This window comes from Corylus avellana, chromosome 4, assembly GCF_965113065.1.
Source record: "Corylus avellana chromosome 4, dhCorAvel1.hap1.2, whole genome shotgun sequence".
Classification (NCBI taxonomy): domain Eukaryota; kingdom Viridiplantae; phylum Streptophyta; class Magnoliopsida; order Fagales; family Betulaceae; genus Corylus; species Corylus avellana.
In genome coordinates this window covers 29403839-29430527 of record NC_142493.1, presented here as the reverse complement: position 1 = coordinate 29430527, position 26689 = coordinate 29403839, and the positions used below count along the sequence as shown (strand labels likewise).

The 26689-nt window shown below is 39.1% G+C and overlaps 1 protein-coding gene and 1 pseudogene across 1 annotated transcript; both read right to left on the bottom strand.

Annotated features, from left to right (window-relative positions):
- Positions 1 to 84: 84 nt before the first annotated feature.
- LOC132178526 (DNA topoisomerase, type IA, core) lies at positions 85 to 25274 on the bottom strand. Its single transcript, XM_059590963.2, has 15 exons — positions 25122 to 25274; positions 24981 to 25037; positions 24494 to 24597; positions 23404 to 23497; positions 22476 to 22575; positions 22024 to 22267; positions 21384 to 21546; positions 21176 to 21295; positions 13791 to 13870; positions 10616 to 10894; positions 7794 to 7962; positions 6902 to 7030; positions 6570 to 6782; positions 1852 to 2031; positions 85 to 856 (listed from the first exon to the last, which is right to left on the bottom strand). The coding sequence occupies exons 1-15, from the start codon at positions 25143 to 25145 to the stop codon at positions 233 to 235; spliced, it is 2580 nt and encodes an 859-aa protein (XP_059446946.1). The 5' UTR covers positions 25146 to 25274; the 3' UTR covers positions 85 to 232.
- Positions 1419 to 1533, bottom strand: LOC148586592 (5S ribosomal RNA; annotated as a pseudogene).
- Positions 25275 to 26689: the final 1415 nt, after the last annotated feature.

Below are 26689 nucleotides of genomic sequence, written 5' to 3'. Positions count from 1 at the left end.
CGAATATTATTTTAATATTTTAATGCAAAAAAAAAAAAAATTTGCACGCGGCGTGCTTTTTTCATTCACCCTTCCACATAACAGGACATAATCCCTTGCAATAAATGATTGGCAGTCCATATAACCCAAATCTTTCACAAAGAGGTAATCATAAAATTAAATATTATTAACAAACAGTTTCAAGTGCTATATATATATACATATATATATATATATAGTTTCACGGTTTATTTCAGAAATCTCGGAAACTCATTTTGGGGTCCACCCTTTTCCCACCACCCCGTCCTCTTCCTCTTCCAGCTCCTCTTCCTCTCATGCGCCTGGAAAATGACTTGCCATGCTTCACTTCCACAAGTGAATGAAGCAACTCATCGCAGAGAATGCAACCAACATAAAGGGTAGCTCCATCCTCCAAGGGGGTCGTCTTCTTATTGAAGTCAACTTCTATGATTGTAGTGTCACAATCCGGACACCGCTCCCGAGTAGTGGAAATCCTGTGAGCACCTTGAGGGAGGAAGACAAGGCAACTGCACATATTGCAATAAAGTCTCCATTTGGGGGCACTTACAGGGTCCAGCACAAGTGTCCCGCTACATTCCGGGCAAGCACAGACTCCTTGGGCAATCACTGAATGTCGGCATGTTGGGTGCGGGCAGAGGAAGCATGGCATTCCAGCTCCCTTCCCCAACTTGCCAGAAGTACTGCTTTTAACGGCACCAAAGAGCGTATCAACACCTTCAAATGGAGGGTTATTGTAGCAGTATGGGCAGAGTGGGAATGACTTGCCTTCTGGGCCAGGCAAGGAGAAGATCAGAAGCTCAAAGTTGTCTAAAGGGCAAGAAAGTTCCTTGTACAACTGCGAGAAAAAAAAAATGGTTTCAAATCAAATATGAAGATATCCAGTGAAGGATGTTAGAACAGAGTGCCAATAAATACATGCTGGACAAAAGCAAGAACAGGTCAGTTGAGTGGAGAAATACAAGGCCCCTTCACTCTCGGCTTTTACAACTTCCTACAGGGATTGAGAAGATTAAATGTAATTCACTTCCAACAAGTTTATTAGAGCTTATATTGAGGCTGATAATGATAAACCATGATACTAAATCTGAATAAGATATCCCTTGAAAGCTTTACATTTCAAAAACAATACCAAGGTGGAGCAATAATTAGGTACAGCATTTCGACTAAATTTACTACAGACTTATTCCGGCCTGCATATCCCTTAAAACATTTCCAAAACAATATCTAGGTGGGAAAAATGATTAGTCAAGCATCTTGACTACTCAGTTATGAATCCATTGCGTTCATTAATATGGCAAAACTTCACATTATATGAAACCAGCTTGTTCTATAGATTTTGGACTGAGTATAAGTTAGATATTATTAATTCTTTTTTTTTTGATAAGTAAAATGAGGGGTGCAACACGAGGACTTCCCAGGAGGTCACCCATCCTAGTACTACTCTCGCCCAAGCGCGCTTAACTGCGGAGTTCTGATGGGATCCGGTGCATTAGTGCTGGTATGATCCGGTGCATTATTAATTCTAATCACATTTTGTATTTTGCACTTAAATTTCATTAGCTCAGAGTCCAAGGAACCAATACATTCAACCCAACCTTGTGTCTTGTAACATACAAGAGAGAGAGACAGAGACAGTGAGGGTGGGATGGAAATAATTATAAGGTAAACCATTGTCCAGAAACCAACACTAACAGTATGTGCTTTATGAAGACCTTAGAATATACTGAAATATCTCCGCCAATTGCACTAAAAAACAGGAAAAATTTTATAGATATTGAGAGTTGCATGTTAAAAGCATAAAAATTAATTTATCTAAATAAGTAATCTTACCTTGATAGTTCCCTTTTGAGGAAGATAATAAACCTCCTCACATGTTCCGCAGTACATCCGTGCTGGTTGCACAGAGATGTATTTCATGTATCGAAGGCATTTCCCGCACTTACTAAGAGCACGTCCTGAGTCAGCAAGTGGAGAAAACTGTGCTTCAAACAACGCATCCATGTTTTCAATCTGGAACAGGAGAATAACAAAAGAGAAGATATATATGATGAGTTAAGCATAAGCATCGCAATTTCATAACAGTACACCAGATGCCACAGTAAAGAATATCTAAAAGAGCATGTTCAATCTGGTGAAGGCTTGGATCAGATTAAAAAGTCATGCATCATGCACATCATTTTGATGCTTCTAGTGATAGTCTTTGATAATTACCCACTAAACCCAAAAACTTCTACGCATGATGAATTCAATATTGATAGACTTGCCTTACTGTCAGGTGAATTATTGTCAAAGATCTTTCACCTGCTACATTATATTAGAACTGGCCAACTAAATGGAAACTGAGAATGAGACTGAACATCCATGCACTGAAATATGGGGGAGAAGGACAGGGAGCCAGGGAGAGGCTCAATGAGCTAGGCCTCTTTGGCCTACTCTATGGACCAATAAACTTGCACTCAAAGCCACGACTATGATATTTCTTCCTGAAAATGAGCTTAAAGGTTATCAAGGATTTCAAATCAGTAAAGGTGATTTGAGTCCGCTTCCAAACAAACGGCCTGGCAGCTTCATTTGCTCGACTGGCAGAGGGATTTTTAGAATTTTAAAACATGGTTTGAAGAGGGAGCATAGGGAGTTCCCTCATTTCTAATACTGAGGGTGAAGGAGATATGCAAGACTATAACCCCTTTCAAAGAGAGTAGAGAACACAGCATAGCTATATTCAGTACATGCAACCAATCTACTATGTTCTTGTTTATCAAGATAGGAATGAAATTTAATCTCTATTCTTGGACAAACCAAGACTGAATGTATATAAGAAATATGACATCAAGATGCACATCAAAAGCATCCCAGAAAAGCATCTAAACCTTTCCACTATTGCAATAGGCTAATTCATGCACAAAAAAATATGAAATAAGTGCAATTAGCTAATTTGAGTTACTAGTGCCAAGTCATTTGATCTGGAATTGCTTAACCACTTCATGTCACTAACAGCTGAGGTATTGGATAGTCGTTTTTGTTTGCTTGTGACTATGAGACAGGCAGCTCTCTCTTTTAATTATTGGAGGACCAATATGGTATTGACCCATATTTTGGTCCTTTTGGAAGTCTTATATGCACTTTGGTGCAAACCCACCACATCCTACATCACAAAGTATGTGTTCTTATTTCAGGGTAACCTTTGTATTTCATGGTGGTCTAAGTGCTGACCTCCACAAGCAACATCTCACACTAGGTAATTGGAAAAATATCTGTAAAATATTTGCATGTATTACATATAACTTGCTTTAAAATTATACTAAATTAACACCAATAACGAAAGGACTTGATTAAAAAAATAAAAAAAATTAGCCCCCCTCGTCGCCCTCTCTTACTCCAGATTGTCATCATGCCAATTAGACACTACTTGCATATAGAGGACTTTGTGGAAAAGGTGATTAGTTGGACAGCTGCGTTTGTAGCTCCTTTGGTTATTGTTTTTAATGATTTTCTTATTCTTTTTTCTCCTTCTAAATAGGCGTTTCTTTTGTATATTTCTTTGTGTACCTAGGTTGCGCTTTGCACTTTTTAATGATATTTCGATTACTTTTGTATATATATATAATTGGATATGGAAAATGCCTATGATCATATGAATTGGAAGTTTCTACTTTACATTCTAAGAAGGTGCGGTTTTGGAGAGAAATGGTGTTCCTGGATTCAACATTGCATTTCGTCTATGCGTTTCTCGGTTTTGATCAATGGATCCTCTTCCGGTTTCTTTGATAGCTCGCGGGGAGTGAGGCAAGGAGACCCTCTTTCTCCTTTCTTGTTTGTTCTTGTCATGGAGGCGTTTAGTAGGATGATCAATGTCTCGATAAACAGGGGTCTCATCTCTGGTTTCTCTGTGGGAAGCAGAGAGTCGAATCGGGTTATTGTCTCTCACCTTCTCTTTGCTGATGACACTTTGGTTTTTTGTGGGGCAAATCCTAATCAAGTTTAGAAATATTGGTGCCTTACTTGTTTGCTTTGAAGCCGTTTCTGGGTTAAAGGTGAATCTGGCTAAATCTGTCTTGGTCCCTGTTAGTAGTATGAACAATGCAAGCATTATGGCAGGCATCCTTGGTTGCGGTTCTACTTCTATGCCTTTGAAATATTTGGGTCTCCCGTTTGGGGCCCCGTTTAAGTTCAAGGCCAGTTGGGAGGACATGTTGGAGAAGTATGCAAGAAGGCTGGCCCCATGGAAACGGTTGTATCTGTCTAAGGGGGGGAGGGTTACTCTCATTAAGAGTACCTTATCCAATCTTCCCACTTATTTTTTGTCTCTGTTTCCTATCCCTGCATCCATGGCGAAGCGTATGGAGAAGATTCAACATGATTTCTTATGGGGTGGGATGAATGATGAGTTTAAGTTCCATCTGGTTAGTTGGAACAAGGTTTGTTCTCCGATCTCTGAGGGAGGTTTAGGGATCTGGAATTTGCGCATGATGAACAAAGCTTTGTTGGGGAAATAGTTGTGGAGATTTGCACATGAGAAAGAGGCTTGGTGGAGAAAGATTCTAGTGGCAAAGTATGGTGCGGTTTGGGGTGGTTGGCGATCCAGGGATCCCAGTGGTTCGCATGGGGTGGGGTTATGGAAGTACATTAGCAGGGGGTGGAGGTCGTTTCACTGCCACATTAGATTGGATCCTGGGGTTGGGTCCAATATCAGGTTTTGGGAGGATATCAATATTGCCACCAATAAGGATGCGTCTATTGCAGATAATAGGGAGTGTACAAATGGCTCTGTGCAATGGAATGTCTCCTTCATTCGCAGGGTTCATGATTGGAAAGTGGAGGTCTTGGCCTCTTTTTATACTCTATTGTATTTGCACTTGATGCGTGCGGTAGGGGAGGATAGGATGTGGTGGATCGCTTCACGAAAAGGAAAATTTGAGGTTAGATCTTATTACAGGATCCTTGCTTCTAAAGATCCCTCTCCCTTCCCTTGGAAGAGTATATGGCGCACCAAGGTTCCTTCGAAAGTGGCTTTTTTTGCTTAGACGGCCGCGCTTGGGAAGACTCTAACCCTGGATAATGTTCGGAAGAGAGGTATTGTTGTGATTAACCGTTGTTGCATGTGTGAATTGGATGGGAAGTCAATTGACCATCTCTTTCTTCATTGTGGGGTTGCACGTATCTTGTGAAATGCCATTTTCTCTCGGTTTGGTTTGTGTTGGGTGATGCCTGGTAGCATCAAGGGGTTATATGCTTCTTGGTGGGTGGGTGGCAAATCCCGTAGTGCTGTTGTGTGGAAGATGGTTCCTCTTTGCCTTATGTGGTGCATCTAGATCGAGAGAAATGCTAGATATTTCGAGGACTCGTCTAGGAATATTGAGGACCTTCTACATTTTTTCTTATACACCCTTTTCACTTGGACAGCTAGTTAGCTAGCGCCCTTAGTGATCAGCTTCCCTGACTTCCTCTTTATGTTCTCTTCTTCTTTTTCTCCCTCTTAGTCGCTCTCTTGTATACTCCCTGTGTACTAGGGTTGCGCCCCTCTGCGCTTTGATAATATATCTTTACTTATATATATATATATATATATATATATATATATTTTTTTTTTTTTTTTTCTTTAAAGAAAACCATTTTTTGAGCTCTTCCTTGGTTTCTCTACCATGCTTTTATATTATTGTTACACTTTCAATCTCACCAGGTTGATATGCTTCTAATGTGAACTACATTTTTTGAGAAGTTTGGATATCCTAATTTCTATGAAGTGGAGACAAGCCGATTTGACTTCCAAATGACCTTGTTTAATCCCACAATCATACCCCACGGAGAAGAAAAGTGTAAAAAAGGAAATTAAACAATCTACAACACTTGTTTCTCTAAGACCACGACCAAAAAAGCCCTTAAATTTACATTTAATTATATATTCCGAGGTTAGAAACACTTTAACTAGTAAATTTTTTTTCCTTTCAGTCTTTACATTCATATCAATTACCTTATGAATACATATGTGAGCTGACACATTGCAAAACTATGAGACTGCATATTATAAATTGAGGATAGACATTAAATATTCAACAAATAGATACAAAAGAAGTACTCGGCCCTCCCCAAGGTAAATTCACAACTCTGCCACTGACGACACATAAGCCACATTTAAGCTATACCATTAAAGGGTTAGTCACAATTAAAACTCCATAGAATGACTTATCTAATCCAATTCCACCTAGTACTCACCTAATATGGGATTTTAGTGCATGCCCACTCAAATCTCTAACCTCGTCAAGGCCTACATTACATTGCAGTACTCCCGTATTACATGGTGTTACTAGGTTAGTTGTCATATCATTTATCAAGACCTAGGGACACAATTGCCACTTGCCACATCTGCAGTATACCCAAAAAGAAAAATCATAATTGGATTTCTTAAGAATCACTTATACAACCCAATTCCACCTAGTACACAGCTGATGTGGGACTTAGCATGTACCATACAACAACTTTACAATCCTCCAATACAATATATGAAAATAATAACAGTGAACAAGTAACAAAGGATGAACTTTTCTAACCTGCTTGATAAAATAAGTGAACTTTTGCTTGAATTGTTGTAGCACATGCTGTACAACATGAGAATGATTCATTTGACCATTAGCAACAAGAGTAATCTGTTGCTCAATGAAACTGCGAATATCGGGCAAACAGAGATCTGGATCAATACATTGATAGCCTCTTATCAGGGTGATACCTAGGGCAGTTGGAACCAACTTTCTGCCAGCTTGTACCTGCAATTTGATTGTAAAGAAAATATCCAAATGTTTGAAAAGAGACATTTTTTTCCACATAAACTCACTAAATGTCTCAAATGAGGGAAGTTATTTAGCACAAATAAAGATTTAATAACCTGTACATAGTTGCGTTCACATATGTTGTTAATATGCACAGCTATTGATGCATCCGTGCCTATTCCATTCTTCTCCATCAGGGAAATCACCTCGCTCTCGCTGAGATAATCTGGAGAAATGGTGCTCCCCTGTAGATTTTAGGCATTTAGAGATTTACATCAAGATATTTTGGTTTTAGACTTTCAATTTTTTCATTCTCATTTTATGTCCTAGACAATAGCATCATCCTTTCCTTAAAGGAGATGCAGCAAGTTAGAGCCCAAGTCACTAACCCTCACCCGTCTTCTCCCTCTATAAAAAAAAAAAAAAAGGGGGAAACTTTAGAAAACCCTCTTAAACTTCGACTCGTTTTGACACTACCACCCAAAGTTTTAAAACTTTTAATTAAGGGTATCGAACTTTCAATTACCCAATTCCATTCGGATTCTCCCTATTTTCGAAATATCCAAAATACCCATGTTTTTTATATTAAAAAAATTGCAAAGAGCCTGAATCTTTACAATTTTTTATTTTATTTTTTTTATAATAAAAAATTGGTATTTTGGAAATTTTGACAAGATTTAGCGGAAAATTCAAACAGAATTGGGTAATTGAAAGTTCAATACCTTGAATTGAGAGTTTTTAAACTTTGGGGGTAGTATCAAAACGAGTAGAAGTTCAAGAAGGTTTTCTTAAGTTTCCTCAAAAACAAAAAAAAAAAACAAAACAAAAACAAAAAGAAGAAGAAGAAGAAGCAACATATATAATTAAATCCAAAAGAGCGTGAATATAAAACATCTTGAATTTCTCACATCTCAAAAAATAAAAATAAAAACAGACATTGAATACACTGAAAAATGTGAAGCATAAAGTTTGAACAAATAAAAATTGTGTAGAGGATAAAATCCCTACCTCATATAGCTCCACTTTTGAAACTTCTATCTTCTCTCCTTTCATAAAGCGAGGAAGATTTCTCTCATTTACCCCCAACCATGGCATAACAGATGTAAATCCTTCGACTGTAACATGCTGCCCAGTGCAATGGAAGGATTCTCCACCTATTGAAAATTCAACCTTTGTCCTGGAATAGATTAAAAGAATAAATTGATTATTTCAGCTTCATACATCAAGTTTAGTTAAGATGGGAAACTTTTCCTTAAGTAGGCAAAGCTTTGAACCTAGAAGAGCATAAGCAAAATTAATCATAAAAGAATAGAGAAAGAAAACAAAAGACTGAAAATAGGAAGAAAAAAAAAAACTAGATGCTACAGTTAAAAACAGAGGGAGAGAGCAAGCAGTGACCATGTGTCAATTACCTCACGAATTCATGTTTAACCACGATAAATTACCCAAAACAAGAACCAAGGCTTAATATGAGCCCAAGCTTTGACATCTCATGAACCCTTGAAGTTTAAACTGTAATTTATTCAGCCCTTGTTCATCTAATGATATCTAAAATACAACTAATATAATTTTTCATCCCTATATGAACACACACGCACACACATATATACACTTTTTCTAAATGAATATATTTTTGAACTATACTAGCTTGTTCACAAACCTTGTTAGTGGAACAAATAAAGTTGAGCTTAGCCTTGATCAAGCTTAATCTTGTTTAATAATTACATAAAGGGTTATGTTAACGGGTGCACTAGGGGTTCCCGATAAGAAACAATAGATGCTCCACTATCAACTTATTTTCCCAAAGAAAAAACTGTGCCCTCTACACAATTCAATGTCATCTTTAATTTTCAAAAGTGACCAAAATGTCCTTTAATATATCTACTATGTCAGATCAAAGAGCTTTCAACCACAGGCAATATTCAAGCCAAAAAAAAAAAATAACAAAAAGAAGAAGTCATTGAGAGGCTGTTTGAATCACATTGTTGATCATGTTAGAATCAGATCCAAATCTTCTTGGATCTCTCAGAAGAAAGGACAAGCCCAGCAAACAAAAAGGATATTAAAAAAATTTAAGCTGAATAAGCCACAATGACTTCTCGGCTAATTTCTGCAAATCTCCTAGAGCCCAGCAAGACTGATTCTGTATTCTAGGGTTTGCGTTGGGATCTAGTGGAGATGAAGTCATTGAGGAGGCTGTCTTGGGACAAGAAGAAAGGTGGAGACGGATGAAGAGGACAACATGAAGGAGACAATTATTTCGCTTTCAATACTCCTCCACACTGATAGTCATGGTTCAGAGAGTTTTGATCATTTTGAAGAAAAGAAACATCAATAGTAACCAAAGTGATATAATCTTTAACTTTCTCAAGTGAAGAACATGTCCTTTAATATATTTTATTTGTCAGATCAAATAATTTAACCAATAGGCAATATTCAAAAAAAAAAAGAACCACAAAATATTTTATGGCCGATCATGTCAGCTACGGCATCCGAACCTTCTCTCTATCTCTCATCAAAGAATAAGCTGAGCAAACAAAAAAGGATTAAATAAAGTAAACCACAACGACTCCGCAGCTGATTTCTACAACTCTCTTACAGCCCAAGGACAAGACCAATTCTGTGACCCAGGGTGGGGTTGTGTTGGAACGAGAAGGTGAAAAAGGATGAAGAGAAGAACATGAAGGACCCTCTGTTATTTAGCGTTGAACTACTCCTGCACACTGATGGGTGCTGCTTTAAGAGTCTTGATTATTTTGACAAAGAAAATTAGTATCTCCAACTAGTTTCTAAACTAATTCAGGCTAGGCAAATCTGGGTATGCTGACTCTCTCTGCATCTCTTTTTGTCTTGAAATCCTTTTCCAGTATGTATAGAAGCAAAGGTAGGCTGATAGAAATTTTGTTTTTCTTCATGAGACTGTTTTCTATCATTATGCATTATAAGTAACAGCTTAAGGCTACATTTGGTACACTGAAATGATGATTCCATAGGAATAGGAATGGGTATTACTAGGAATATAAGAAACTGGAATGGAATGACCATTCCTATTCTTTTGTTTGGCAACAACACAAGAATGCCCAAATTTTTTAACTAGAATTGAATTATAGTTTGCTCAAATTTTCTAAAATACCCTATCAAAAAAGAATGTTCAGATGGGTGGTTGACCACCTCCAAGGGGGTGTCAGCCACCCCAACAAAAGGACAGGGTGTGGTCACACCACCCTTGTTGCCAATCGAGGGTGGAGCATCCCCTGTGCTTTTGTTGGAGTGGCCGACCACCCTATGGAGACCTTTTTTTTCCCAAAAAAAATAAAAATAAAACAAAAGGCTTTTTTTTTGGGGGGGGGGGGGGGGGGGGGAGGAATAGGGCAACAATTCTATTCCCCCAGGAATAGCTATTTCTCTCCTTTCTGGGAGGAATGGCTATTTCTCAAAATAAAATAGTCATTCCTGTGGAATGGTTATTCCCAAGAATAATAGACGAACCAAACAACAAGAATGATTATTCTATTCCTGGACCAATTTATGATGTCTACCAAACGTGACCTAAACCTTTAATTCATATATTTTTTATTATTAAGACCTGCTGACTGGTTATTGATGGAAGTTCTCCCTTTGGAAAACACAAAAACAGGTTGATAGAGGGGATTTTATTTCTTCTTAGAGCACCCAGTAACAATATACATATTAGGAAAAATAAGCTGTTATCAAGTTGGCCTTCGAGCTTCAAGGCATGGCTCATTTGCAGTCGTAAGAAAAATGCCTTCTAATGAACTAAGACAACAAGCTGAAACAATGAACAAAAATGACAAAATATATCTTTTTACCTTACATACTTGCAGTCGGGAGACACAGTCCCTATAAAGTGTTGACAGACATACTGGTATAGCCTCCAAGCATCTCTGTCTAGCATATCCTCAGTTGCTGACCGCATTGGGGTAATAGGAGGATGGTCACCTGCATCAGTTCCAACTCGTGGTTTTTGAAACCCATCGGTGAGTAGTCTCTGCACATCATTGCCATATGTAGGGTTGTTTGCTAGTGCACCAAGTGTGCCTTTAAACTCAAATGAAGAAGGATAGGCTGTGCTCTCCGTACGTGGATAGCTATAGAAGCATAGAAAAATAATTAACAGTCCTTTTAACAATAAACAATTAAGGGACTAATAATATGCTGAAGACATGGAATTTATTAAGATATTGCAGCACATAAAATCCTATTTCGGGTAGAAGAGATATCATACACATTGTTTCCTTTCTTTTCCTTTTATTAACCAAACTGTGGATGGTCAGTTTCCTAAATTTTATGATGAACATCCAAACAAGAGAAAGGATGGTAAATATCCCTTTTCTCTCCATTCCTTTACCTAAGAACAGATCTTATCTTTTCCTTGACTGTTCATCAAGAACTCACAAACATGGTGCAAGTTTTCTTATGGCAGAGAAGGAAAAGTATCAATTATAATGAAAACTACTATGAAGACAGTTTTATACATGCAAGGATAATAAGTGAATAATCCTAACACTATATATCAAGAAATGTATAAGACCTGATCGTGTGCGCATGCGCGTGTGAGAGAGAGAGAGAGAGAGAGAGAGAGATGTATAAGTTTCACTTTTGTTTTTTTTTTATTTTTCTTCCAGTGTCGAGACAAATAAGTTTCTGATTTTCACTTCCAGAGCATGGAGTTAGATTTACGGCCTCCAACATAGAATCAGGAAAGCATATAACCTATGGAGCATGGACATAGAGAGCACAGGAAACAACTTGGCAAGGACACAGTATTTCTTTGATGGAGGATTTCAGGAATGAATACAATATTAGTATTGGGCTTTGACGAGCTTTTGGAAAACAAGGGCAAAAGTGTTAATGAGGGATCCGAACAAAGTTTAATTGAAAGTGGGTCATACCATACATAAGAAAAGTGTCTTAAATGAGGGTCACAATAATATTAGAGCCACAGACAATATGAGTTCCCAGCTGACTCTAACAGAAGAATAGAGCGAGAAAGATTGACCAACAAATAGATTACTAAAAAAGAGGGCAACATCAAAGATGAGAACTACAGTTCTAACATGCTTCATGAATATATTTAAGACGTTGATGGTGCATAAAGTAACAAATACTTTCAGAGCCCTAGGTTCAATTCTTTTGGCTTTCAAATTTAGAATTTTATTAGATACATTGTTGGGGAAACAAACACCAATGGGAGTCAAATAAGAGTAAGTCAATACACATATTAGAACACCACTTCTAGCCCAAAACCCTAAGCTAATGGGCTTGGTTCCACTTAGGTATATTAACCACTCTTACTCTCTATACTTTTTCATTGTGGGACACAAACTTCACAAGTGCATATACAACAAATCTCTTATCACTTGTGAGTCTCTACCACATTGACTAAACTCCCCCACACACAAGAGTGTCATGCGTACTCCAAGAGAAACCACTCTTTTTACCGGAGTCAAACTATGCACGTCAAAGCAAGACACTTATATAAGCAGCAGCGGAAGACCATGGGCTCTGATACCAATTGTTGGGGAGACAAACACCAATGGGAGTCAAACAAGAGTAAGTCAATATACATATTAGGACACCACTTCTAGCCCAAAAGCCTAAGCTAATGGGCTTGGGTCCACTTAGGTTTATTAACTACTCTTACTCTTTATACTTTCTCAATGTAGGACACAAACCTCACAAGTGCATGTACAACATACATAATGCTAGGTAAACCGCCACCGCCACCACCACCCCCCTCCCCCCCTCTAGGCAGGCGGGCAGAGGGAAGGCATTTAAATAGGGAGGTGGCTAGGGTTTGACTGATTCACAAGTTTCTTGCAACTCATGCATAGCACAAAATTTTCCGACAAGATGAGTTAACAGTAAACCTTCAACTAGCCAAAACAATCTATTCTGAAAGTTATGGTATATAAATGGTGTTTCAGTACTTAAAAAGGATTTGTATCCACATAAACATAATCTCCAATGAACAATTTTAAGGAATCATATCCACATTAGAAAATGTCGTGACTCAGGCACATGCTAATAATACCTGTGTGATTCTCTTTAAAGTTACAGACATAATTGGGCTCTCTATATCACTTATGTAGCATAATTCGATTAAATATACAGCCAATTTAGGATGCAACACATACCTATGTAATGCTTTCACAATCTGATCTAGGATACCAGTCTCTCCCACTCAAATTTCTGACCCTTCATCAACGCTCAAGCTGTGATACAGTGCTCTCAAGCAAAAATTAGCCTACCATTTGTCACAATCCAAAGATACGCTAGCCACATCTACACATTCTCATATTCTGATTCTTGTGGTAGCAAAGCCAACATGGTAAAATTGTACGTCTCTGATATAGTGAAGGCACTGCCTAGGCATGCATTATGTCTTATATTGGTGTATACAAGGTGGAACTTGTTTGTACAAGTCAGTGCTGGGAGACCCCACCGTAACATTCTTTTCGGATATCATGCAAATGTAGCATGCCTAAGCAATGAAAAATGGTATCAGAGCCAACTTGGTAATGCCATGAGACTCAAGGCACTATAGGGTAACGGAATTCCCTTAACAACAAGAGCAGGGATAATTATAATACATTATAATAAGTAGATTCAATTGAGTGGGCACTGCACAAGCATATAGAGTCCTGCATTGGACCATGTACTAGGTCAATATGAGCTATATAAACTATTACTAATCAGAGAGCTCTAATTGCGACTAATCTTTTTGGACATCGCACAGATGTAATGCATGCTTGGGTCGCAACAAACAAAATCTCCACTAATCCAACAATGCTTTTACAAGCCTCATGTAGTAGTTGATGCAAACCAACGACTTTCAAACTTTGATAATCCAACTAAAGAGTCTCTAGTCATAACAACCAATGTGATAACTGGGAAAAGATATAAACCAAACAAAATAATTTTTTTCATTATAGGTATAAACCAAACAAAATAATATCAATGGTAAAAAGATTATTAAAAGACCTGATGAATCCTTGAGTATACAAGCGTTCAGCCATTTGCATAGCCATTTGTGGTCCAAAGCCAAGTGCACTTGAAGCAACCTGGATAAATTAAGGCAAGGTACTTAAATCATCTCAAGGATTAAATTGTCTACGATAAAGTCAAATAAACAGATTATTGAAGTCAATTCAATAAAAAATCTCACATAGAAATAAAGAAGCACAAGCGTATAGATTAAAAAAGGGAATAACAAATTCTAGGGTTTGTTTTGGGCCCAAGAACGTCTCTCATCTTTTAATTCCAACAAACCAATCAGACGTGGCTGCTTACAATTTCTTTAAAATGTATTTATAACTTAGAACATAACCCTAATGTTGCCTAATCATTGAAAAGATTTTATTACCCCTACTTAAGTGACTCACAGGACCTATTTAAAAAACTTTAAATAAAATAAAACAAATGGTACTTGACTGAAAATAAGAATTAAAACAAGATCAGGCCAATACATTCAATACTCCTAGGAAACCCCATTTATCATACAAGTGCAGCAAACATGAGGAAAATAATTGAACAATATCATATATTTGGGCTTTCCTTTATCATACAAGTGCAGCAAACATTTTTTTTTTGATAAGTAATATTTTATATCAAAAGCGCAGAGGGGCGCAACCCTAGTACACAGGAAGTATACAAGGGAAACGACTAACTAGAAGAAGAGAAAAGAACAAGAAAATCAAGAAAGCTAATAACTAAAGGAGCGAGCCAAGCCGCTGTCCATGAGTAGAGGGTATGGAAAAAGAAGGCCGTGAGTTCCTCCAAGGATCGCTCAGAATCCTGAAAGCATCTCTCATTCCTTTCTAACCATAGGCACCACACAATGCATTGAGGAACCATTTTCCAAACAACGCCACTCTTGGAGCGACCTCCTGACCACCAACAAGCAAATAATCCCTCCACCTTCTTAGGCATGACCCAAGACAATCCAAAACGGCTGAAGATAGCGTACCATAAGGATCGAGCGATCTCACAGTGAAGGAACAAATGATCAATAGACTCCCCATCATTTTTGCACAAATAACATCTATTGATTATGATAAAATTCCTTTTTCTGAGATTATCAAGAGTGAGAATCTTTCCTAGCGCCGCCGTCCAAGTAAGGAAAGCCACTCTCGAAGGTGCCTTGGTACCCCAAATACTCTTCCAAGGAAAAGGATCAGCCTCTTTACTTACCAAGACATCATAGAAAGATCTAACATCAAACTTCCCTTTTCTAGACGGGATCCACCAAATTCTGTCCTCCCCTCCCCTTCTCATTCTCTGGGAATATAACAGAGTATAGAACGAGGCTAACACTTCCAATTCCCAATCGTGAACCGACCGAAAGAAACTAACATTCCATTGGCGGGTTCCACCCATAATCTCCAAATTGTCGGCAATGGACGCATCTTTAGCATTAGCTATATTGTGAAGGCCTGGGAAAGATTCCTTCAGCGTTATATCTCCACACCAAACATCATCCCAAAATCTTATATGAGACCCATCTCCTGGATCAAATTTAATATGTTTAGAGAACAAACGCCACCCCCTCCTAATGTGCCTCCAAAGACCCACCCCATGCGGGCCGGGAGTGTCGACGGAATGCCATCCACCCCACTCGGAACCAAACTTTGCATCCACTACAATTCTCCACCAAGCCTCTCTCTCATGCACATAACGCCATAGCCATTTCCCTAATAGGGCTTGATTAAAGACTCTCAATTTCCTGATCCCTAAACCACCTTTAGAGATCGGAGAGCATACCTTGTCCCACTTGACCAAATGGTACTTGAACTCTTCGTTGAGACCACCCCAAAGAAAGTCACGTTGAAGCTTCTCAATTCGCTTGGCCACTGAAGCAGGTATAGGAAAGAGAGATAATAAATAAGTAGGAAGGTTAGAGAGTGTGCTCTTGATTAAAGTGACCCTTCCTCCCTTAGAAAGGTATAACCTTTTCCAACTGGCCAACTTACGCTCAACTTTTTCCAACGTATCATCCCAAATGTTTTTGGCCTTAAACCGGGCGCCCAAAGGAAGCCCTAGATATTTCAAAGGCAGGGACGCTATACCACAGCCCAAAACCCCTGCCAATTCTTCCATAATAGCCACCTCACCTACCGGAACCAAGGCTGATTTAGCCATATTCACCTTCATACCTGAGACAGCTTCAAAACAAATGAGAAGAGCTTTAATAGAGCGAATTTGGTCCCTATTTGCCCCACAAAATACCAACGTGTCATCTGCAAATAAAAGATGAGAGATGGTGACCCTCTCAGGCAAATTGGCTCCCACAGAAAAGCCCGAGATACGTCCATTATCAATGGCGGCAGCAATCATCCTGCTAAACACCTCCATAATAATGACAAACAAGAAGGGAGACAATGGATCCCCCTGCCTTACCCCTCGAGAACTTCTGAAGAACCCTGAGGGAGTACCATTGATCAATACAGAAAAGCGTGCAGTCGAAATACATCGTTCAATCCATGAACACCATTTCTCCCCGAAACCACATCGCCTGAGAAGATACAATAGAAACTTCCAATTTATATGATCATAAGCCTTCTCCATATCCAATTTACAAAGCAGCCCTGGTTCCCCTGAATTGATTCGGCTATCCAAACATTCACTTGCAATAAGGACCGAATCCGTAATTTGCCTGCCCTTCACAAAAGCATTTTGAGGCTTTGAAATCACCCTATCCACAACCCTCCTCATCCTATTAGCGAGAACTTTAGCAATAATCTTGTAAGTCCCGCTTATAAGACTTATAGGACGGAACTCCTTAAACTCGGAAGCCCCGGGCACCTTTGGAATGAGAGAAATGAAAGTAGCATTAAGACTTTTTTCAAACTTACCACGAGTATGAAAGTCTGAAAATACCGCCATAATGTCTTCCTTAATCACCTCCCAGCACTCTTGAAAGAAAGCCATAGAGAAACCATCCGGACCTGGTGCCTTATCTCTGTCCATGCCTTTAACCACCTCCAAAACCTCCTTTTCATCAAAAGGAACTTCTAGCTGGTTGGCCTCATCCGCATTCAACATATCAAAAGCAAGATTGTCCACCCTAGGCCTCCAATCACAACGTTCCGAAAATAAGGACTCGTAAAATTGCACCGCCTGATCCTTGATGAGGTCTTGGTTAGAGGAAAGAGATCCATTAATGGCTATGGACTCAATGGAGTTGCATCTACGATTAGAATTGGCGAACCGATGAAAGAACTTAGTGCACTTGTCCCCCTCTTTGAGCCACCGAATCCTGGATTTTTGTCTCCAACTAATTTCTTCTTGTAAAAGAGAGATCTCCAATTCCCTAATAACCACCCTTTTTCTTTCCTTCTCTTCTTCATCTAATTCCCTCTCCTCCTCCAATCTGTCCATGTTCTTCAATTCTTCCGCTTTCTCTAAGCATCTTGCACTTACATTACCAAATTCCATCTCATTCCATCTTTTAATGTCCTCCTTTAACGCCTTAAGCTTTTTGGCCAATATAAAACTTGGAGAGCCAAAAAAACTATAAGACGACCACCAAGCCCGTACCCTATCGACAAAACCAACATTTTTCAGCCACATGTTTTCGAATTTAAAAGGCCTCTTACCCCTAATCATGGCGTCACAATCAAGCAAAATGGGGAAATGATCCGAACATAGTCTAAGCAACCTCTTCTGTAACACACCAGGATATTTGATTTCCCATTCTGGAGAGACTAGGAAACGATCAATCCTAGACCGTGAGTAAGAATTAGACCAAGTGAATGTACCTCCAGCCAAGGGAAGATCCATGAGCCCCTGCTCAGAAATGAAATCCGAAAAATCCGACATTGCTCGTGTGAGACGTGCTCCCCCCGCCCTTTCACTAGGAAAGTGAGTGACATTGAAATCACCACCAATACACCACGGCACCTCCCACCAACTGATGAGACCAGCTAACTCTTCCCATAAACGATGTCTAATGGAATCGAAATTCGGACCGTAAACCCCCGCAAAGGCCCAAACAAAATCATCCTCCACATTCTTGAACGAGCAGGCTGCAACAAATTCCCCCACACAAACCTCAAGCTTCGTGACCACCCTTCTATCCCACATCAATAAGATTCCACCCGAAGCTCCTCTAGCTGCCACAAAGCACCAGTCTGCATACGCACATCCCCACAAATTTCTCACAAAACTCCTGGAAATATACTCCATTTTTGTCTCCTAAAGGCACACAATGTCTGCCTTCCATTGTCTGAGCATGTTTTTCACCCTCAAACACTTATTGCCCTCATTGAGCCCCCTCACATTCCAAGAGATTATCCTAGGCTTCATGGATAATCTCTTTGTGCCCTTCCCTTCACCCTAGCCCTGCAACTATTACCATCATAATTGATAGAACTTACCAAATTATTAAGTTCCCTTGAGCCTTTTTTTCCCCCATTTGAGATCATTCCTGCTCCTTTCCCTTCATTTTCTGCAATAATAGTCGCAAACAACTCCAAAAGCTTCCCTTCAAACCCATCGCATGAGATACCCACAACATGACTAAATTCCTCCACCATTTTCAAGACCTTGTCAGTGGGTTGATTCCCCTTTTTTCCTTTAAGTCCCAATGTTGGACAGCTTAGAAGCGGACTGTGATCCTCCCCTTCGAAAATTGCCAACTCCCATCCTGCCATCAAGCTCTGCTTGGGTGTAGCTGATTTCTCCACAGACTGTGGAGAATTAAAAATCTCCACGTTAGTTGAACTATGACCCCTGTCCACATCATCCCGGGATTCTAGTTGAGCTTCCAGACCGTCCCCCTCCATAACTTCCATTCCCCCTATCAGACCAACCTCCAGCCCCGCCCCTATAGAAACAACCTCCCCTTTTCCTGTTTCTCTCTCGCAGACTTCCAGAGCCTTATGATTACACGGTGCTTCAAGTCGAGGCAACGAGTCCCGGGAATCAGATACTGCCGGAAGCTTAGAACCCGCTGTCACCACCAAAGCCCAACCATCCTGGACTGCCGGAAGCCCAGACCCAGCCCCCGCCTTCAATACGCGAGGATCCTGGCCTGCCGGAACTACTGAACTCGGTCCCCTTGGAGAGTCGCAGCATCTCCCGCCGCCTATCTCCCCTTCCGACGTTGTTTCCTTCCTTATCGTCACTGTCTGTCGCGGTTTCAGGTGCAGCACGCCATCCACCATGCCGGACAGCCCCAAACCAACTTTAGAGGAAACTTTTCCCATCAGTCCCTGCTCAGACCTTGCCGGCAGACTTGCCGGTGATTGACCCATCGTGGCTTGAGGCCCAGCGAATGACGACGAAGCTCCAAGATCTCCCACCTTGCTTGTCGTCCAGCCCACCTGAACTCTTTTCACCCTCACCGGCCTCTTCTTCTTTTTCCTTTTAAATCTCGACTTCTTTCCTTTTCCCATCGATTGGGTTTTGCCCAACGAACCCATGGGCTGAACTTCCTCCCTCTCGATGTTAGGAGCTGGTTTAGGCCCAAAGCCCGAAAGCCCACCAGCGCAATATCCACATTTTCCCATCGCCAACCGTTCCAGGCACACGCTGATTTCCATTTGGAGTTTTTCCAAAGAATTTCGAAGTTTAACGCATTCGAATCCTCCAAAATCCACGTGTCCAATGTCAGAAATATTCCTCCCATCAGGTACCTCACGTCCCTGCGCAGCCACCCTTGCATGAGACAAAGGGCCACTACCCAACAAACCAGAATTTGCCGGAGGGACATTCGCCGGAGGCACAGACAGCACCGGCGACGAAATGGCCGGAAAGTTTCTGGTGTAACACTGTCTCTCTGATTCTTCCGAGCAGCCCCCCTCTATCGGCTTTTTCCCCTTATCCTTCGCCGGAGGTAACCCAGCTGGACGCTTGAGTATGGCCGTCGGACCTGCGCAGTTGACTGGACCTTTCTTGTTCTTCATCGCTTGTGGCTCTCCGTGACTTGCATTCACCCCCAACAACCACTTCGGAACCCTTGCGATGGGTTCAGACGACGTCAAGAACAAGTCTTCTGATGGACGTACCGTAGCCTGTAACACCTCCGAAAAACTCCTCCTTTTCTTCCCCTCATCCTTATCTGGAGCCACCAAGAATGGTTGGAAATATCTAACAGCAATCTGAATTTCGGACTCGAGTTTGTTCCAACCCTTCTGGTTCTTCCCTTCTGGCACCATCACTGACTTGCGCCTCTCCCTCCCATCGCATTCTTCGATCACCAAAAAGCTTCCAAATCTATTAGAGCACTTTTGAGCTAGTATTCTGGGATAGCCCGGTTTAGATTGATCATGAAAAACCCTTGAGTCCTTTACTGCCATCAGCTCCTCGAATATGTGAAGAAGCCAAACTGCTTCATTGCTACTCAATTTCACTGACCTCAAAAACCTCCTGTTTTTCTCCTGAATCACTAAACCAGCTTCCCCATCCTTCACCAGCATTTCAAAATCCTTAGATTCTGTAGACCATCTCCTAGATAACCCCATCTAGCCACCACTGACCGCCCACCTTAGACTAGAAAACCCCTCCTCAACACCTTCTCCGGTAAGGAAAAGAAGAGAGAGAAGAGAGCTTTTTTCTTTTGTCGTCTAGTGCAGCAAACATGAGGAAAATAATTGAACAATATCATATATTTGGGCTTTCCTCAACCTCCTAGATTGTTAGACTGCTAATATGCCCTCAAATATCATTTGAATCAGGTATATATATATATATATATATATATATATATATATATATATATATCTGTGTGTGTGTGTGTGTGTGTGTGTGTAGCCAAATAACTCAAGCTCCTAACTCGTGTGTGTGTGTGTGTGTGTGTGTGTGTGTGTAGCCAAATAACTCAAGCTCCTAACTAGCCAAATAACTCAAGCTCCTAACTCGTGTGTGTGTGTGTGTGTAGCCAAATAACTCAAGCTCCTAACTAGCCAAATAACTCAAGCTCCTAACTCCACCTACCTCCCCATTGTGTGTGTAGCCAAATAAGTGTGTGTGTGTGTGTGTGTGTGTAGCCAAATAACTCAAGCTCCTAACTAGCCAAATAACTCAAGCTCCTAACTCCACCTACCTCCCCATTGTACACGCCTAGACATGGCTGAAAAATTATACATTCTCATTTCCTCCATAACCTAGGACAGAATTGAGTATTCAAGTAAAAGAGCATGTTTAACGTGAACATTTCACTCATGCTGAACTATTCATTCAACAAGGCAACCTTTGTTCCCAGGTACTATAGTAATCAATCTCTAGCCCTTTTCCTTGTAAAAATACTTGTTGCGTATCTATCTCATCACTTCAAATACGTTGATATGCACAATGTAACATTAATGTCAACTCAAATGGTATTAGATCATAACAAAAGACAAGTCAATCTTGCAAATTTTTCTGACCTTCAGAAGATTCACTGTATTAAGACCAGAAGGACGACTTTTGTTTTCCTGTTTTTCTGATATTTCAGTAACTTCTAAAATTCCATCTTCCATTACCAACTTTTGAAACATCGTAGCGACCTGCAATATGCAGAAGTATGAGACGGATTATCATTGCCGAGAAAAGTGAAGAAAGAGTACTGCAAGGCTAAAGCAAATAAGGTCTCACATCTTCATCAAACAACTTGTTACGCTCCCATTCTAGCTGAAGTTCATAACCATTTTGTATTATGTAAGGTCGCAAAACCCAAAACTTTTCTGGCTTAAAAGTAGTTATTTGCAAATGGCGCTGTACACAAAACCCTAGGGTGGGAGTTTGGCATGGTCCATAGCTGAAACAAGCAATTCATAAGCATGAGTTACTGATTAATGAAATTAAAAGCAAAAGTAAACAACCTCTCACAAATTTTGTATCAGTCATCAATTAGTTAGGATAATGTGATAATTTTGTTGACCAGCAAAAGCAAATAGAAACTTAAACTGGGGTATAACTGAAAGCCCTAGCCATATATCTATATTTCTATCTTATCCCTTTGCAATTATTAGAAAGCAAAAGGAATCCAGAAACTCCATCAATAAGACTGCAATTTTCTCTACCCTCTTGTCAGTTTACTCATTCAATGTTTCATATTAGAATGTCTAGTCAAACTGGAATTTGCATATTTTAACCAACATTCTGAAGAAATATGAGTTTTCCTGACATTCACCTAATCAAAACAAAGAGCAAAAGTGCAAAAGGCAAAGGGAATATATGATGTTAGATATATAAACTACAAATTAAAACATGAGACAGAAAGAAGAGAACTAACGAGATGACTCTAGAGTCAAGATTCCCATATTTTCCCTGGAAATAAGTGGTTTGAAATCGTGTAAAGGCAACTCCAACTTTCAAATCTATCTCTTGCCGAGCATCTACTGCCAGTGCCTCATCTCCATTGGGTTCAACAAGGTTATCCATAGCCTTCAAAATATCTTTGTCTAACACAGAAGAAAACCGTGCACGATAAACCATTCTTCTAGGTTCCTTAGTATGAAAGCCAGTGCACTCAATAACTGCAAGAAACAATTAAATTTATTTCTAGGTCTCAAAATGCAGGTCAATGTTTCAAACACCCTCAACATCACATCCTTGGCCTTCATATTGTTAAAGATTAAGATTTAGTTATTGAAACAAGAAAATTGTAATTGTAATCAATCACATAAATTTGCATGAGAGAGAGAGGCGGGGTTGGGGTGGGGGAGGTGGGGAGGCAAGTGTTACCTTCAAAGCATATATTTTCTCCTTCACGATCACAATCCAACCATAAGACCAAATGACCACAGCCACGAGCTTCTTGACTTAAATGCCTACAAATATGAGCCTTATACCAAGAAAACTTGTCAAAATTATTGCAAAAGAAGGAAAGTATGCACAATCCAAAACAACCTGGCAAATGTATTATACTTGCAAACAACAAATTATAACTTTAAATTTGACCTACACTAACAACTATATGCAGATAAAATTACCTGGAACCTGGTAAGGGTTAAAAAGTTTCTTGGGGTTTCGGGGGAGTGTTTTTTGCTTTTTTCTAGTTAGCTGTTTCCTTTTGTATCCTCCTTGTTTACTGAAAGGCGCCTCCCGCTTTTAATAAAATTTGTTGATTACTTATCAAAAAAATTACCTAGAAGGCAATAATGTAGTACAAAAGCAAAGCTTAAAAGTTTAATTATAGAATGCATTAAAAAAGATCAAGCATTTGCAAGAGATGACAACTGGTGCATGCTGGTAGACATGAAAACAGACAAGGATGTATCCATTCATCCTAGTCAGAAAACACTTGTATGGAGAAACACTCATAACAGCATCCTGAAGTTCCAAGCACTATATAATATAACCCATCACATATATGTATAGTTCCGTAATACTCCCATAGAAAACAAACAACAGTAAATATAACTCAATTTTCACAATTTCATATAATGCAGCTTTTACATAATTATCAACAACATTAAACCATGTAAAAGGTTCTGCCAACTACTGCAAGAGCTTTGGTTTTGGACAACAAGGGAACTTTTATTCCAACCTCTCCTGTTAAACTTGTACAAAACTTCCAGAAGAAATTTGGGGGAAGAAAAAGAGAAAAGAAAAAACACATATGGAGAGAGAAAGGAACTACAAATAGAAAGGAAGGTTCAAAAAACTATACCTTAGGGTTTGATTCTGTCTTAGTAATTGGTGCATCGAAAAGATCCAATGGGTTAGTTTTTCCCCAATCTTGGAATTTTGATGGAAAATCTACACTAGATTCAGACAAAGAGAAAACACAGCATTGAAAAATCCAACCACAAGTTATAAAGACGTGCAAATGCATGAAAATTCATATCAAATAAAGTTTAAATAATTCAAAAGCAGTAGTGAATTGAAGTGATATCTTTATAGGAGATTAAAAATACTACTTGTAGCATTTGCAATGTGATGCAGCCAACAAGCTTTGATTTCATGTTTATGGGTGTCTTTAGTACTTCTTAAAGTTCTAGCAAATTATTATTAATTAATCTACTTTTGAGGCAGCTATACTATTAAGTATTTTATTTTGAGTTTGCACTAAATTTAAGACGGTCAAGAGTCTTTATGTGAGTCAATAAGTCTCAACTGACTTTTGACTGCTTGCTCTTGAAAATAAAAGTAATTATTATGCTAGTTGTCTCTAGAAAGTCTTGGAACTAGGAGACAATTATTATGAGATTTTGAGTTATATAAATAAGTTCTGAAACACTGTAAGGCAGACTTTTCTGATAAAACAAACCTAGTGAAGAGAACTAGGGTATATTTGTTAATGTGTTTAATTTGGGGAGTTTTTTTTTTTAAATTAAAAATAAAATAAAATAAGTATTCTAACGTGACATAGTGGTAAAAATAATTTTGAGTGTTTTTTGTTTTGAATTGTTTGTTAATATTTTTGTTTTGAGAACAAAAACAGAAGATAGAAAACGAAAATTTAAACAAACATAGCCTTATTCTCTACATCCCTACTTTGGGTTTGTGTCTTTCCATCTACTTCCTCTTCCTTTCTCTTTATTTGCTCGAAATCAGTTTCAACAGTGCTTAGTGTGCTGTGGACTGCCTCATTTGGAATCAAAGCTAGTGGGATTGGTTATAGCGAGTTTTCTGTGGTTATGGCTGGTCGAGGACATGCTAGACAGCCGATGGTGCCTCTGATGTTGAGCAATTGAAGAGACAGTGTAGTATCAAATAAACTTTTCTTTTTTTGTTGATGGATTTGAGAGAATAATGACCTGAAAACATGCCCAATAACTGAGGTGACTTTAAAACGCGCCTGAAATCCACGAAAAATCCCATCAAACTCGTGGACATCTGTGCTGCCCCTTCTTGTAGACATCTGTAGCATCCAAATATTTGCCTCGAGTGTCAACAACACTTGAAATTCAACAATAAAAACTAGCGGTATTTTAAAAAAATTTAAAATTAAAATTAAAAAAAAAAAAAAAAAAATCGGTAGTCCTGAAATGGTTCAAATACATAATCATATAGAAGAAATTACTATTTATCACCAAATTTCGCAATTACCAAAAATAAAATTGTATCAACCAGTTTTTCATGGTTAACAGAATAGGAGAAAGGAAGAAAAAACAAATAGCGGTGTATAAACAATGAGATATTGAGTATCTGAAAGTCGAAATTGGCGTCCAAACAGAGCCTTAATTGAAGTTAGGGTTTCTGAGCGTGAACCAAGAAGCAAGAGAGAGATAGAGAGGAGAATACTTGGCCACGGGAGAGTGCGGAAGCAATGGAGAGAGCGATGCTGGGCTTCTCAGCCACCTGCAAACGAGATTAAAGAGAACAGTAATAAGAATCTACAAAACCACATAGTAACAAAGAAGATATTTAAACTGATTTTCCAACCATGAGAACTTTCTGTTGAGCCATTTCGCCGGTGACTGCACCGATGAAGAGAGAGAGGTGTTTTTCTTCTGCGTTCTTTTGGTTGTGTCTTGGCGAAGGCGCTACTCAGCTTTTAAACGAAGTTTCTTTCCTCTCTTTTTTGGGTCTCTGTTTCGTGTACTTTTTAATGTGTCTCGCATCTCACTAGACTTTTCTTTTTCTTTTTCTATTTCATTCAGGGAAGGAAAAATGGGAGATTTAATAAGAACAAAGGGTGGCCAAAAATAATAATAAAATAAAAAGAAATTATAGGAAATCCAAACATGAGTCCCAATACAACCTTAAATTAGTACAATAAAACCTTTTTTTTTTTTTTTTTTTTTTTTTTACATGTCCGCACAAGAGGGGAGAGGGATTCGAACTAGTGACTTCCACTTCATTAAGTGTGGTCCTAGCCGATTGAGCTACCTCTTGAAGACAGTACAATAAAACCTAAAATTATTAAAAATTTGTCAAATAAATGATCGAACCATCACGAGAATTAGGGCTGCCACAAAATAGTGGTATGCAGAGGCAATGTTGCTTGGACGGAATTATCTACACAACAACAACTGCGACAAGTAAAAATAGGCTTCACAACAAAAAACAAGCACTAAAGAAGTTTTGATAGGAGCCGCTAAAGAGAAGCCAAACACCACATTGTTCGATAAGGGCGGTACTGGACAAGGAGAGCTTGGTGGATACAAAAGCAAAAATTATAGCCATATTTGGGGTTTTTCAAAAGCAAAATTAAGGTACCGAATTTGAAAATCCATTGACGAAGAAAGATAGGAGTCAATGATTTGACACATGGACCAAAAACTAAAGGAGGAGATGGCAGCGTGTACACACACAAGAATGGGGGGTGTGGTGAACACATGCTAGAGCGTACATTAACAACGAGAACAGCGGACGCTAGTGGTGCTGAAGGGGTGGCTTGTGGGAGGAGCGTGATGGATTTAGCTTTCAAGTTGCAAACAAAAAAGGGAGAAAAAAAAAAAAACAAAAACAATAAAGTGGGGAGGTGGGAGAAATGGTGAAGAGAGGAGGAGGTGATGGAGAGGAGCTCCTCCCCGATCGATGTTCTCACAAGGAGGGGAGGAAAGAGGAAGAGATGAGAGGCTATCCGGTTAGATAACTAGAAAAAAAGCACTAGCCATTTGACGATGGTTGTAAGAGTAATGATATATACTAGATATATTTGTCATATATGTGGAGTAACATGACAGTGAAAATTAATTATTAATATTTTATTTCTATAAGGCCTTATCGATTAAAGAGTAATGCTACGTACTCAACTTTTATTTTACTGAGTTGGTGTGACAGTGTCCATCATTCCTTGGATCAACTTTTATTTAAAAAATAAAAAATTTAAGAACAGGTGAGCATTGCTACACCAGTCGAGTTTGATGAGAGTTAAATATTTAGAATTACTGATAAACTGATTTCCATAGTCACATCATTTTGATTGTATGACAATTATACAATTGTCTAACTAAATATGGCTTTACTTATAAAAATATGGCAGTATGCTCATTCGACCATTAACT

What these genes read in the sequence shown, in the direction of transcription:
- LOC132178526 (XM_059590963.2), bottom strand. Translation starts at nt 25,145, where the DNA reads ATGGCTCAACAGAAAGTTCTCATG. An exon ending in CTCAACAGAAAGTTCTCATG is followed by an intron (nt 25,038 to 25,121) that starts GTTGGAAAATCA and finishes TCTCGTTTGCAG; the next exon opens with GTGGCTGAGAAGCCCAGCAT. An exon ending in CTCAAAAGGGAACTATCAAG is followed by an intron (nt 857 to 1,851) that starts GTAAGATTACTT and finishes TTTTTCTCGCAG; the next exon opens with TTGTACAAGGAACTTTCTTG.